The sequence below is a fragment of the Pteropus medius genome, unplaced genomic scaffold (genome assembly GCF_902729225.1).
Source record: "Pteropus medius unplaced genomic scaffold, Ma_sr-lr_union100, whole genome shotgun sequence".
NCBI lineage: Eukaryota > Metazoa > Chordata > Mammalia > Chiroptera > Pteropodidae > Pteropus > Pteropus medius.
The window spans coordinates 7,232,545-7,243,960 of NW_024349802.1; the positions used below are offsets into that span (position 1 = coordinate 7,232,545).

The window sequence follows — 11,416 nt, forward strand, 5'->3', positions numbered from 1 at the left end:
TTTCTGTAACCAAGGAGCAAATCTCACAGCTCATAATTACCCTGTGGTTTTCTAACCAACACTTTAGCTAGGGTGCTTGACAGACCCAGAGGCAGGAGTGTGCGTGTGTACATGTGCGTGTGTGCATGTGCGTGTGTGTATGTGTTGAGGGGGGAGTGGAATGAGGAAGGAGAAGTCGAGCCACATGGGGCTTTCCTGACATTTGAAATCTGTACAGCGACTGCAGGCCCAGGGGAAAAGGAACGTAAAACTAAAAGATGGAGCCCTCTGATTATTAGCTTCCTTGCTTGGCCTCCAATGAGTGTCCACAGGGGACCATGTGTTCCTCAGTAATGAGGCCCTGGTTCTGGGAGCCTCTGACGCCAAACATCCAGCCTGCCTGCTTCTAGTGCTCCCAGGGCAGAGCTCCAAGTTTGGGGGCTCTGCACTTCGCATGTGTGTTTCGGAGTGGTGAAGGACTGGGTGGTCGTGTTGCGTCACAGAGACAGGATTCATCTGGAAACAGGGAAACCTTTTGGCAGATGGCAAGGAATCGGGAGTGTGGGCCCTGCCTGGCCCTGCTGGGATTAGTCCTTGGCTGCTGGGCTCAGAGTCCTGAGGATATAGTGAGTCCATGTACTGAGCAAACTGCTCTCTCTGGCCTCTTCTCACCCGAAGCAATTAATTGTTTAAATTGCATTTTAACCTTTTAACCAGGAGCTTTGTTGTCATTCGAGGTTCCCAAAGCCTCATTCCTAAAGGTCTGTTATCACCCCACAAAATTTTTTTCTCCCATCTCACTCTCTTGTCATTCAGTCAACAGACCCTAACAGGAGACCTACTGGCTGCTCCATCTATGTCCACGATGGACATATCCAAATATGTCCAAGCCAGTTTCTGCCATGCAAGGTGTCTGCTGATGACAGGTTCTGGCATGGCACAGGGCACACTGCAAGTACCCATATTCCCAGTTGAGGAAACGCCTTTTTTCCCCACGGATTGCTGCCCGAAAAAAAAAAAAAACAACAAACCCTCTGAGTTCCAACACTAGCTTGGAGCTAGAAGGGAGTTGGCTCCTTTGTGGAAAAAGTCAGGGAAGTGTCCTAGAGGGAAGAATTTTGGGAACAGGTGGTGGTTAACGTGAAGGGCTGGCGTTTACCGAGCATTTCCGAGGTGTGAGCACCAAGTTGTTTTACAGTTGATGGGTTTAAGCCTTCACAGAGGTAAGCGCCAAGTGTCCCCATTAATATGTGAGGAAGGCCCTCACAGGAGGTGAGGGCCATTTCAGAGTCAGTAGGGGAGGGCAGTGGGGATATGGACCCTGGAAGTAGATCTCTGCTCCGTCGGCCTGCACGCTGCATTGCCTAAGCTGCTTGTCAGCTGCCTACTGGCTGGTTTCCGCCAATGAGAGCCACAGAGGGTGGGAAAAGGGAGAAGCCAGAGTACTTTGCTCTTTCTCTTGGCTCCTGGGAAAACCTCTAGCAGCAGCCGCATCTCTTCCCTGGCTTCATCTCCCCCTTGGAGAGCTTCTGCCTCCGAGGTCCAGGCTTTTAGGGGAGGAGGGGCGGGGAGATCGCCACAGTAGTTCTAGCTCTGTGCTGGACGGCGGTGTCCTCTCTGGCTCTGGTCACACTACCTCTCAGTTGCCCCTGCCGCCCAGGAGTGAGAACGAGCAGCTGAGCAGCCGTAGCAACTCCCTGCTCCTACCGATCTCCGAATTGCATTGCCTGTGTGGCTTCTCAGTGGCTCCATCATCTGCGTACCCAATTCCCTGAATTCAATTTTTGAAATATTTAGAGTGGCTTTTGTTTTCCTGTCTGCATCCTGACTGACACACTCCTCCCACCTACCTCCCCTAAGCAAGGTGACATAATAATGTCCATTTTCTTAGTCCATCTGCAGTAAGCTGCAGGTAAGTGAGTGGAAGAATATTATGAGGCCTCGGAGCCCTCGGAGAAGCAGTTATGGAAATCCTGGGGCCTGCTGCTGGACTGAGCTCCCCCTGCAAAGACCCCAGTCTCTGTCTTCTGGAGATTCCCACCCCTACCCCTGCCTCTGCATCTTTAAGACATCTCTCGGCTGGGACTCCTTCCAGCAGTTAGAATAGGCTTTGCTCGGTACCTGCTCCATGTAAGTTCTGTATTAGGAAACAGAGAGGAGCAGAGAAATAACAGAGGAGGAAAGAAAGAGCCTCCTGAACCCCAAACCCCACCATCTCTCCTTCCTTCCTGGACTGTGATTCGATTTTGATTCAAATATGCCCTTTCTCAGAGTCCTAACTGGCTTTTCCAAATGCCTGGAGCTGGGCACCGTGGCTGCACATGCTTCTCTAGAAGTGGGTGTTGTGGGGAAAGGGAGGTCATGTTTCTCTGGGGGAAAATAAAAGGCAGAGAACCTTACGAGCTCAGGAGTCCTGGCATCGTGCGGGAGCGCAGACTTTTGTGGAGCAAGCCCCATGCCAAATGGCGCTGGAAAGCCCTTTCAACTCACATGCCGAAAGAAGAAAAATAATTAAACTCTTCTGTCAGGGATCACCTGGCTCCCCACATCCCCTCACTTGGGATGTTTTGTTCCCACTGGAGCATGTGATTGGAAAACAAAGGTAAATGAGAGCAATTTATTCCCAGATCATTTTTTCCCCCAGCAGGATTAAAGCTGCCTCAGCCATAAAGAGTTTACAAACTCTGAAGAAAGATAATAACTTTCCTTCTCACAGCCCGGTCATGGGGAGGTGATGCATGTTTCCAATCAGCTGAGAATGTAACTCAAATGGTAGGTTTTATTTCACTTTAATCCGCCCGTGAGTTCACGTTCAAGGTAAGAGGGATCACAGCCCTGCAATGAGAACAGAGTTCGTTAACTGCGGCATCTCCTCTTAAAAAGGTGGAGGAGCTGGGTTTGTTTACTGCTCACCCCAAAGCCCGGCGCTGAGTGACTGGAGTACAGGAATGCAGGTGCCACAGTGAAGAGAAGCTGGAGGGTCTAAATGGTCCTGTCTGATACTTTGGGAACCAGCTCAGTACCACCAGATGCCATGGAAGAAGAGGACACAGCAGAGCTTGAGGACCAAAGTGCACACAGCAGATACAGCAGGAGGGGAAGCCTCCCAGCACAAAGCCCAGGGTGGGGGTGGAGAGGTCTTGTAGGTGGTGATGAACCATCCACACTGCTTGGGACTTACTTGCTTCTATACATATCTTTGCTGATGGCAGCCTGGCCACTCAGAGGGCTGTTGTGGAAATACTTGGTTCTCAGTTCCTATTTCAGCTCTACTGCTTAGTCAGCCACAGGCGGACCTTGAGCCAGCCTCTTGACTGTATATCTTGCTTTACACATGTATAAAGTGACCATGCATTTGAGGGGAAGGGGAAGTGTTTCTTTTATTGGCCTACTGCAAAACCGTCAGTGCTACTCTTTCTGCAAGGAAACTCTCTCCTTCTGGGCCAGTGTTGCCCTCTCCAATCTTTTCTTTGAAAATGTAGATGCCTCCAGCAGGGTGACATCTTAGCTTCCTACAGCCACAGGGAATCTCTTAAAGAGATGGGGTGGATGGGGTGTTGTTATAGGGCAGATGTTCCTGATATATGACTGTGGGGAGGGTCCGCATGGGCTGGCCTCCATTTCACTGGGGCGGAGGTAAGGGGTCGGGGAGAGGGATCACACTAGATCCCGTGGAGACTTGGTGGGCTGCAGGCCAAGGTTCAATCCAGCCAGGATGACTGCTACTGCTTGGAGCCTTTCCCATGGTTTCCTGGAGGGGGCGGGAGGGAGTACCTGTACCCTATGCGCCTCTGTTTGGGGCAGGAAGTGCTGGCTGAGAGCTATCCCTTAGTGACATGGGGTCCTGTCAAATCTTTCAACCTTCCTTAGCAGTTATCACACAGAATTCTAAACACTCAAAGTTCTGATGGAGTTGGGGCTACGGAGGCTCAAGAACTAGGCAGAAGTACTCACCTTATTCAGCCCCAGCCAGAGGGTCTGGGCTGCCCCTACCAAGGCCCAGTGCAGGTGAGAGATGTTCGCCTCCACTCACAAGATGTTCATCTGCCCATTGCTCCATGGCCTTTTTGCCCAGCTGGCTGGCTTGCTTCTTGTCCTACCACTGCAGCCCTTTGCCCTGCCCTCATCTGTCTCTTAGTACAGCCAAGGTGACTGCTTCTCTAACCACCTGTCTATTTGTCCTCTGTGATGGCCACTGGGAACAATCTGTGGTCCTGTTTGCATGGAGCTTGAGGTCTCGCCAGAGACAGACATGAAAACTGTGGTTACAGTGTTCCAGAGTCCGTGCGGAACTGCCCGTGCTCAGCCATGGCCTTCCCTGTTCTAGGATGCCACTATCTGATGCATCTACCATCACATCCTCATGGTGCTTCTTCATGCCTGTTATGTCCCCTTGACATGGGCTGGAGGGGATGTGGTGTCTCCCTTCCAGACATGTTGGGAAGACTCCCATTCTTGGAAAAGCAGAGGAATGTGAGGGTTTAAATGCCTCATAGGGCACGGGGGATGGTTTCTAAATTTCCAGATGTCGGTTCAGAGAATTGTAGTACTCTGGGGTATGCCTGAATGTAATTGATGTGGCTCTTTATCAGACTGTGTGTGTGTGTGTGCGTGTGCGTGTGTGTGCGCTGAATCCAAGTGCCCTCAATTCATCCACTAAGTTGGATGATGGCAGCTAATCTGATTGAGCACTTACTGGGTGCTCTACATGTGGTGCCTCATTTTATCTTCACAGTGCTGTTTTATGTTCCATTTTTCAGAAGAAGAAACTGAGGCACAGGGAGCCTCAGTCACTTGTCTAAAATCACAGAACTAGTAAGTGATGGAACAAGAATTCTAACCCGGGCAGCAGTGTGACTGCAGAGCCACAGTTTGCCGCCACTGTGGTGTGTGCGTGTCACTCAGACAGTTGGGCTGCCCTGTGTGTGGGAGCCGAGAGAATGCAGAGGACATTTTTGGGAGGAACTCGCTGACCTGCTCAGGCTGTCTCAGGAGGCAAAAGAAGGTGGTATTAGATGCGTAGACCAGGGCCCTGAAGCCAATCTGATAATTCCAGCTGCTAGGAGGAAGTGAGGTGGGTATCAGAGATCTGATGATTTAAATGGCTTGCTTCTGAAGAAAAACAGAATCTCATGGGTCAAAAAGATGAGGGAGAATATAGTCAATAATATTGTGATAAGTTTGCACGGTGACACTAGACAGTGTGGTGATCACATTGTAGGGTAGATAAATGTCGAGTCACTACATTATACCCTTGAAACTAGTATAATAGTGCATACCAACTGCACCTAAATTTAAAAAATAATAAAACTATTCTTAAAAGAAAAGAAAAAGAAAAATGGGGTTGAGCATACAGGGAGCTTTGCTATCATGAAACTTGGTGCAAGACAAGCAGTGAGCTTCCCTGAGATTTCTGTTAACTGACAGAGTCCGACACAACAGGCTAGATGTGTCTTGGCTCTCTCCTGTCCTATCGCTGGCCTGTCATCTGTCAGCCTGCTGTGCAGTTCATCCTGAGTCCTGGAGGGCCTCGCAGACCCTTCACTCCAAGTCTCAGGCACCCCCTGGAGGAGGCAGACTGCTCCCTTTTGTGGACCTCCAGTTGGGCCGGGTATGCTCCTTCCTGGAGGGGAAGAACCCTTGTTCGAGGCGAACATTCCCCAGTGGAAAGGGGACCTGTGCCCTGGAGACTCTGGGATGCCACCAGCCCGCTTCCTCATCTCAACCTTTGATGTTCAGCTGTAATCTCCCGTCCATGGCTTCTCAGTTCTGTATGTGGGCTGCTGCTCCCTAAGGCATGGTTTGGGGAACACTTTGGTCTGTGAAGATCATTGTTTCATTTAGTATCTGTGTGTAAAACATGAAGAAAGTTCCAAACACTGGGCATCATCAGATCATACTACACATGGTTTCTTCTGCTTGCCAGCCCTGAAAGTGTGTCTTCCATTCTATAGACCCTGAATAGTGGGCCTTCTGGTGCAAGGAACAAAAACCCCCTCCTTACTGCTCACCAGGTCCATGCTAAGACAAAATCCATCATTAGGTAATCACAGAGCGCGGGTAAGCCCTTGGGCCCTGCAGCCAGTTTGTCGATCTTCCAACCTTTTCTAGCTCCATAACCACGTCCAAGGTGAGCCCTTGGGTCTGAACCTACTAGGTTCCCTTTCTTGGGTCTCATGATAGTAGGTAACTCTTACTGAGTGCACTGAGCACTTCATATGTGCACATTTCCTAAGACCCTCATGAGAGCTCCAGCAGATAGGTACTATTATCTTACCCATTTACAGAAGCAGATCTGGACACAAAAGCCGGCTAAGTCGCTTGCTCAAGATCACACAGCTGGTGAGTGGCATGATGTTGGGCAAGATATTTACTCTTTCTGAGTCTCAGTTTCCTCATCTGTTCAATGTGTTCAATGCCATTGTCTACGTGGGCGTTGTGAGGATCCAACGGGACAACACACACAGCGCCTAACAGCGCAGAGCATTCATCAGACACAGCCACTTAACAGGAGAGCTCATGTTAGCCTCAGCTTGAAGAGAGAGAAAACACAATGTCCATAGCACCGATCACAGTGGTGACCAAATAATTTAGTGATTAGCTCTTGAATTTATGTCTTTCCTGAGTTCCTTTAAGTTCCCCAAGGGCAGGGACTTTGTCAGCCTTGTTCATTGTGGGTTCTTGGGTCTTTGCATGGCATCTGGTGCAAGGTGGGTTCTGCACAAAAGTTTGTTGAATGACTATGTGAAGGACTTATTTGAGGGCCCCAGAAGCTATTCACAACATTGGCCAGCATCCCTTCTTGCAGCCCTGGCTGTGATCTGAGTGTACTTGCCTCATTCCCTACTGAATGGGAAGCTTCTCAAGCCATGGCAGGCCTGGGTCCTGCCTACCGCTCTCTTCTCCATGGAGAAGATGCTCAGGGCCTGGCAGTGCACTTGAACCGCCTGTGGCATGCCCTGGACGCAAAAGGGCTTTTCTTCTTGGGTAGGAAGTAGACTGTGTTGAAAGCCTGTTTGGAGGTAGTTACGGACCTCGGGATGCGAGCCAGCCAGTGGATGGCACCATGGCCTCAGTGTCTTGCATATCTTAGAGCGGGGCCTAGGATGATGGCGACCACCTGGGTTTGTAGGTCCCTCCCTTCACTACACAGGTGAACATTGTCTCTAAACCACACTTCCAAGCCCCACTACCCCAGGATGGCATGGAGAGTGGCCGCTTCTGCTCTGCAACTCTGTGCACTGAGAGAACTATCCCACCCTTGGCCTGCCTGGCCCCCCTACTAGCCCCTTATGTGGAAAGACCACTGCACCCTATTGGTATATGACCCACCCTGAGTGAAATAGCTGCTGGGCTGAACTCTAACACCACCTCCCAAGACACCTTCTTATAGAATTAGTCCTGAAAGAGCCTAATTCTATGGGAAGCCACCCATAGAATTAGCCCTCTGGTCAGCTAAAACTTTGATTCAGAAATGACAGAGAGTGGCAGAGCGTGAGGATGAGGAGGGCGACGGTGACAATGAATTTCCAGACAGGCCCAGCACACAGCTCCCCATACCCAGGGAGCTCTGAGCTCTGCTCGCATCTTTTCTAGAAATGTGAGCCCCCACCTTTCCAATTTCCTCTCACGCCTCTTCTATATTTCCCACCCCTGCCCCTGCGTGACAATGTGGCATGCATGCGGCCCATATGGGGATCAGAGAATCCTACTGGGTATGCCAGCTTAATGAAATACTTCAGTTTATTAAACACAGGCTTCCCTAAGCCCCAAGTGCCTGTGGGTATTTGAAAGCTGAAGGTAACTTCCAGCTACCACAAATGTAATTGTTACATGTGTCCATGCATTCCTGGTGCAACCTCAAACGCCCACTCTTAAGCAGCACACAAAATTAGCAACATAAAGTAACTCCTATTCAGACTAGACGAGGAAATGTGGGGAAACGCTGAGAGGGGCCCTCGGAGCCCCTCAGGCCCTCTAAAAGTATATGAAGTTCCCCTTTACCTTGCAGAGCTGGAAACGTGGAGGGCGCTCCCCCCTCCCCCAAGCTGTTCATGTTTGCAGAATTGGCTTGTTATTAGCCAGGCAGGCCTCACTTGTCAACATTGCATGATGTTGCTCGAATATATCAAGTCCTGTTTCATCCCAGGCGGCGGTGGGGCTAGCAGAGCTAGCTGTCTGCAGGCTCCCTCTGGAGCTGTATTTCTGTTCCTCCTCCAGTGCTTGGCTGGGGAGGGCTGTCCCCAGTCTGGGAAGGGCGGCGGAGAGAGCCCAGGTAACCTGGAGCCTGCTTCTCTGAACCTGGGGCAGGCAGCGCCTGGGGGATGTCTTCCCATTCGTCAGACTCCTTGGCCTGGGGCCTGTAAATCAGAGGTGAGGGGCTAACAAAGAAGCGGCAGGCAAAGGCTTCCAGGGAGGTGCCTAGCTCCACGTGGATCACCATCTGGACACCCGAGAAGGCAACCCAGTTGACAGTGCTCAAGGGAACCTGTTCCAGGAATCTTAGTGTCAGCCCATTGACCCACACGCAGCCCCTGCGACTCAGAGCCTTGAGGCTGAAGGCCAGCAGAGCACTGCCCCTCTCTCGGTAGGGCTCCAGAGACAGGTGTTGGCGGGAGAGGCGGGGGAGCTGCAGCTGGAGGTGGGAGTCCAGACTCCGCCCCACCAGCAGTGGGCTTGTGTCATGCTGCAGCCGAGATGGGACCGTGGCGAAGATGGCTGGGGCCTTCGTGGGGTGGTGCAGGCTCACCCGCAGGACTGTGAGGGGTCTCTCCATGGACGGGAGCCTGGGGAGGATGCAACACAGACACATAAGTGTGGTTGGAGCCCTACGCGCCTCTGGCTCCCTGAGCCCAGACACCTCAGGGACCGCAGACCACCTCCAGCCAAACAGAGGCAAGTGCTGGCCGTAGATACTGATATTCTGGTCGAGCCAGGATGGAGCCAAGGCCCATTGCTTTTAGTCCCTGCTTCATCTCTCCCATACTCTGTGAGCGGGGTATGCCACCACCCTCTCTGAATTTGTTTTCTTTTCCGTAATATGGGTATGTCTGTCCTTATCTGTGCAAATTATAAGGCATTCCAGCTTGCAGAGTGGGGTTTTGGTGACCTACTGTCATTTGGGGACAGTTTGGCTCAGCTTCATGGAAATGGAAGGACAGACAGACAAGATACATCTTTCTTGTATTTGACAGCTGCACAATGAACCCTTGCTGAGACCTTCTTTGGCCAGCTGCAGAGGTTAAGCAGATGTGAGAGGGGAACAAGCCCTTGCTTTTCAGAGCCCCCAGCTGGGGTGGCGGGGGCAGGGTGGCGGAGACAAGAGCTTCTAGCGTCAAACAATCGGAAAAGAGGGAAGCCAGGAGATCAGAAAGGCTGCCTGGAGACCTGAAGGAAGAACAGAGACAGCTACCACATTCCAAAGTGCTTCCCAGGGGAAGCCAAGTGCTTATGGGTCTGAATGCTGCAAGCGTCCCATCCTCACCGTCTGGGGCAGAAGACAGACCCCGGTGAGGAGAGTCGCTCGCTCAAGAACTGATTGGGCTCCACGGAGGGCAACCGGCAGTATCTGCCACAGTGTGAAACGCACGCATTGTTTGTCCCAGCAACTGCATCTCCAGTAATTGTTTCTTTAGAACTCCACTGGCACACGTGGCAATGCTACTTACAACAGTCAGCTTTGTTCCCGCATGATTCCGAGGAACGTAAACTCTCCACCACAGCCATCAACTCCATGTGGCCTAGGACCTGTCCTCACCTTCAACAGGGCTGAGTGCGTTGGATCATACACTTTTCTGGCACCAGGCTTTTGCCTACACTATTTTTTTCTACTAAGAATGCATCTTCCGTCCCAAACTCTGTGTCCAGACATTGTTCTTCTTTAAAGACGTGGTGCAAATGTGACCTCTTTTATGAAACTCTTTTCTTCTCTCTGCCCTTGGACCCCCATAACAGGGAGACTCCCCCTGGGACACCTGGCCAACTGCCCATCTTTGCATTACAGCATTCTGCGGGGCCTTGTCCTGTCGTCCCTGAGCTCCTCTCCTCCCTTCTCCCCGAGGCCTCCCAGGGGCAGGGTGTGGTCTGAGCTGCCACACTGCCCTGTGTCCCGCTGTCCCATGTAGATAGGGCCTGGCCACAGCAAGTGCCTGGGGAGAAAGGGCAAGGGTAGGGGGCGGTACATTTGCCAAATGGCTAAATAAGGAGAAGCTCACACACATGAAAGTCACAAGAAAACATGTTTAGATAGACCTCGAATTAGACTCTGGACCTTAAAGCTGTGGGACAGGGAGCCTGTCACAAGCTCAGTGTCCCTCTGAGCCCCCAGATCCCCTGTCCCTCCTGTCTTTTGGATGGAGCTGGCTAACAATGAGGACTTCTCAGTCTGTGGTAAGTTCTGGGCTTCTCAGGACATCCCCTAAGGCACGCACGCCCACACACACAAGCCCCCCTCCATCCACATCCCCCTCTGGCCCCAATCTGCAGAAAGCTTCTTTCTGAGGTGTGTGTTATAAGCTGAGCCCAGGACAGCTGGGGTGGGCATCTAAGTCCTCAGGCCTGGCCAGAAACTCAGAGTTCACTCCTAGGAACCAATCCCAAATCCCCAGGAAGAGTTTGCCACTGCTCATGTGACCCTACTCTTTGCTCCACTGAGCACTCAGAGCTGACAGAAACCCCCACCACAGCAGACATGTCTAGTGTCTCCAGGGCCCCAGATGTTCTGGGGAAGCAGAAACCCAGCCCTGCCAATGCACCTCTGGGTAAACAGGAGGAAGACACTCTGGGGTGTGTGCCTGGCAAGAAGCCAGTGGGGCTCTGCTTCCAGCACCACCAGGCCTCCTCACCTCGCTGTGGATTCGAGTCCCTCTGATCTCCACTTACCTTACTGCCAGGGACACATCTGGCTCTGGCGCTGCTGCTGAGTTCTCAGGAGGAAGTGGGTCTGGGCTGGGGCACGTCCGGGAATGGCAGTCAAGGATGTGGTGTGTCAGAATGCTCATCGGTTTTGTTGCTTTTTTCTTTCTTCCTTGAGGAAAGAAAGTGGAAGTGTAATTTTCTATTGCAGAAGTGCAATCCCACAGCTGAGAGGTTGAGAAACCCCAGCCTGGGACTCCTGCTAGAAGAGGTCCCCTGATAGGTGGTGGGTTCCCTCCTAGGTTTCAGCTCAGCCAATCTCTATGGCCCCTTCCTTAGGGACCCTGAGTGCTGTGTCCAGAGTATCAGCCATGTCCCTCTTCTCCCCTGCCAGTCGAGAGGGGGCAAAGCACTCCAGGCCTATTAGAAAGGGGAGCTTTTTTGGTCAGTGGGAGGGAACCACTGCATGTGGGACACTGTGAAGAGAACATCGCGGCTGGCCTGGGAGCGGCTGAGGGAGCTGTGGGCAACGTGACAGTCCTCCGAGTGTCTCAGGAAAGGGCAAGGCCTCAGGGGAAGGGAG

General features: G+C 51.9%; 1 protein-coding gene across 1 annotated transcript; it reads right to left on the minus strand.

Annotated features, from left to right (window-relative positions):
• Positions 1-7,658: 7,658 nt before the first annotated feature.
• TIFAB (TIFA inhibitor) lies at positions 7,659-11,057 on the minus strand. The gene is made up of 2 exons (XM_039835904.1): positions 10,861-11,057; positions 7,659-8,765 (listed from the first exon to the last, which is right to left on the minus strand). Exons 1-2 carry the CDS (start codon positions 10,977-10,979, stop codon positions 8,150-8,152), a joined length of 735 nt encoding a protein of 244 aa, XP_039691838.1. The 5' UTR covers positions 10,980-11,057; the 3' UTR covers positions 7,659-8,149.
• Positions 11,058-11,416: the final 359 nt, after the last annotated feature.

Coding starts and splice junctions, on each gene's coding strand:
- TIFAB (XM_039835904.1), bottom strand. CDS start 10,979: ATGAGCATTCTGACACACCACATCCTTGACTGCCATTCCCGGACGTGC. Junction 8,766..10,860: donor GATGTGTCCCTGGCAGTAAG/GTAAGTGGAGAT, acceptor CATCCTCCCCAG/GCTCCCGTCCATGGAGAGAC.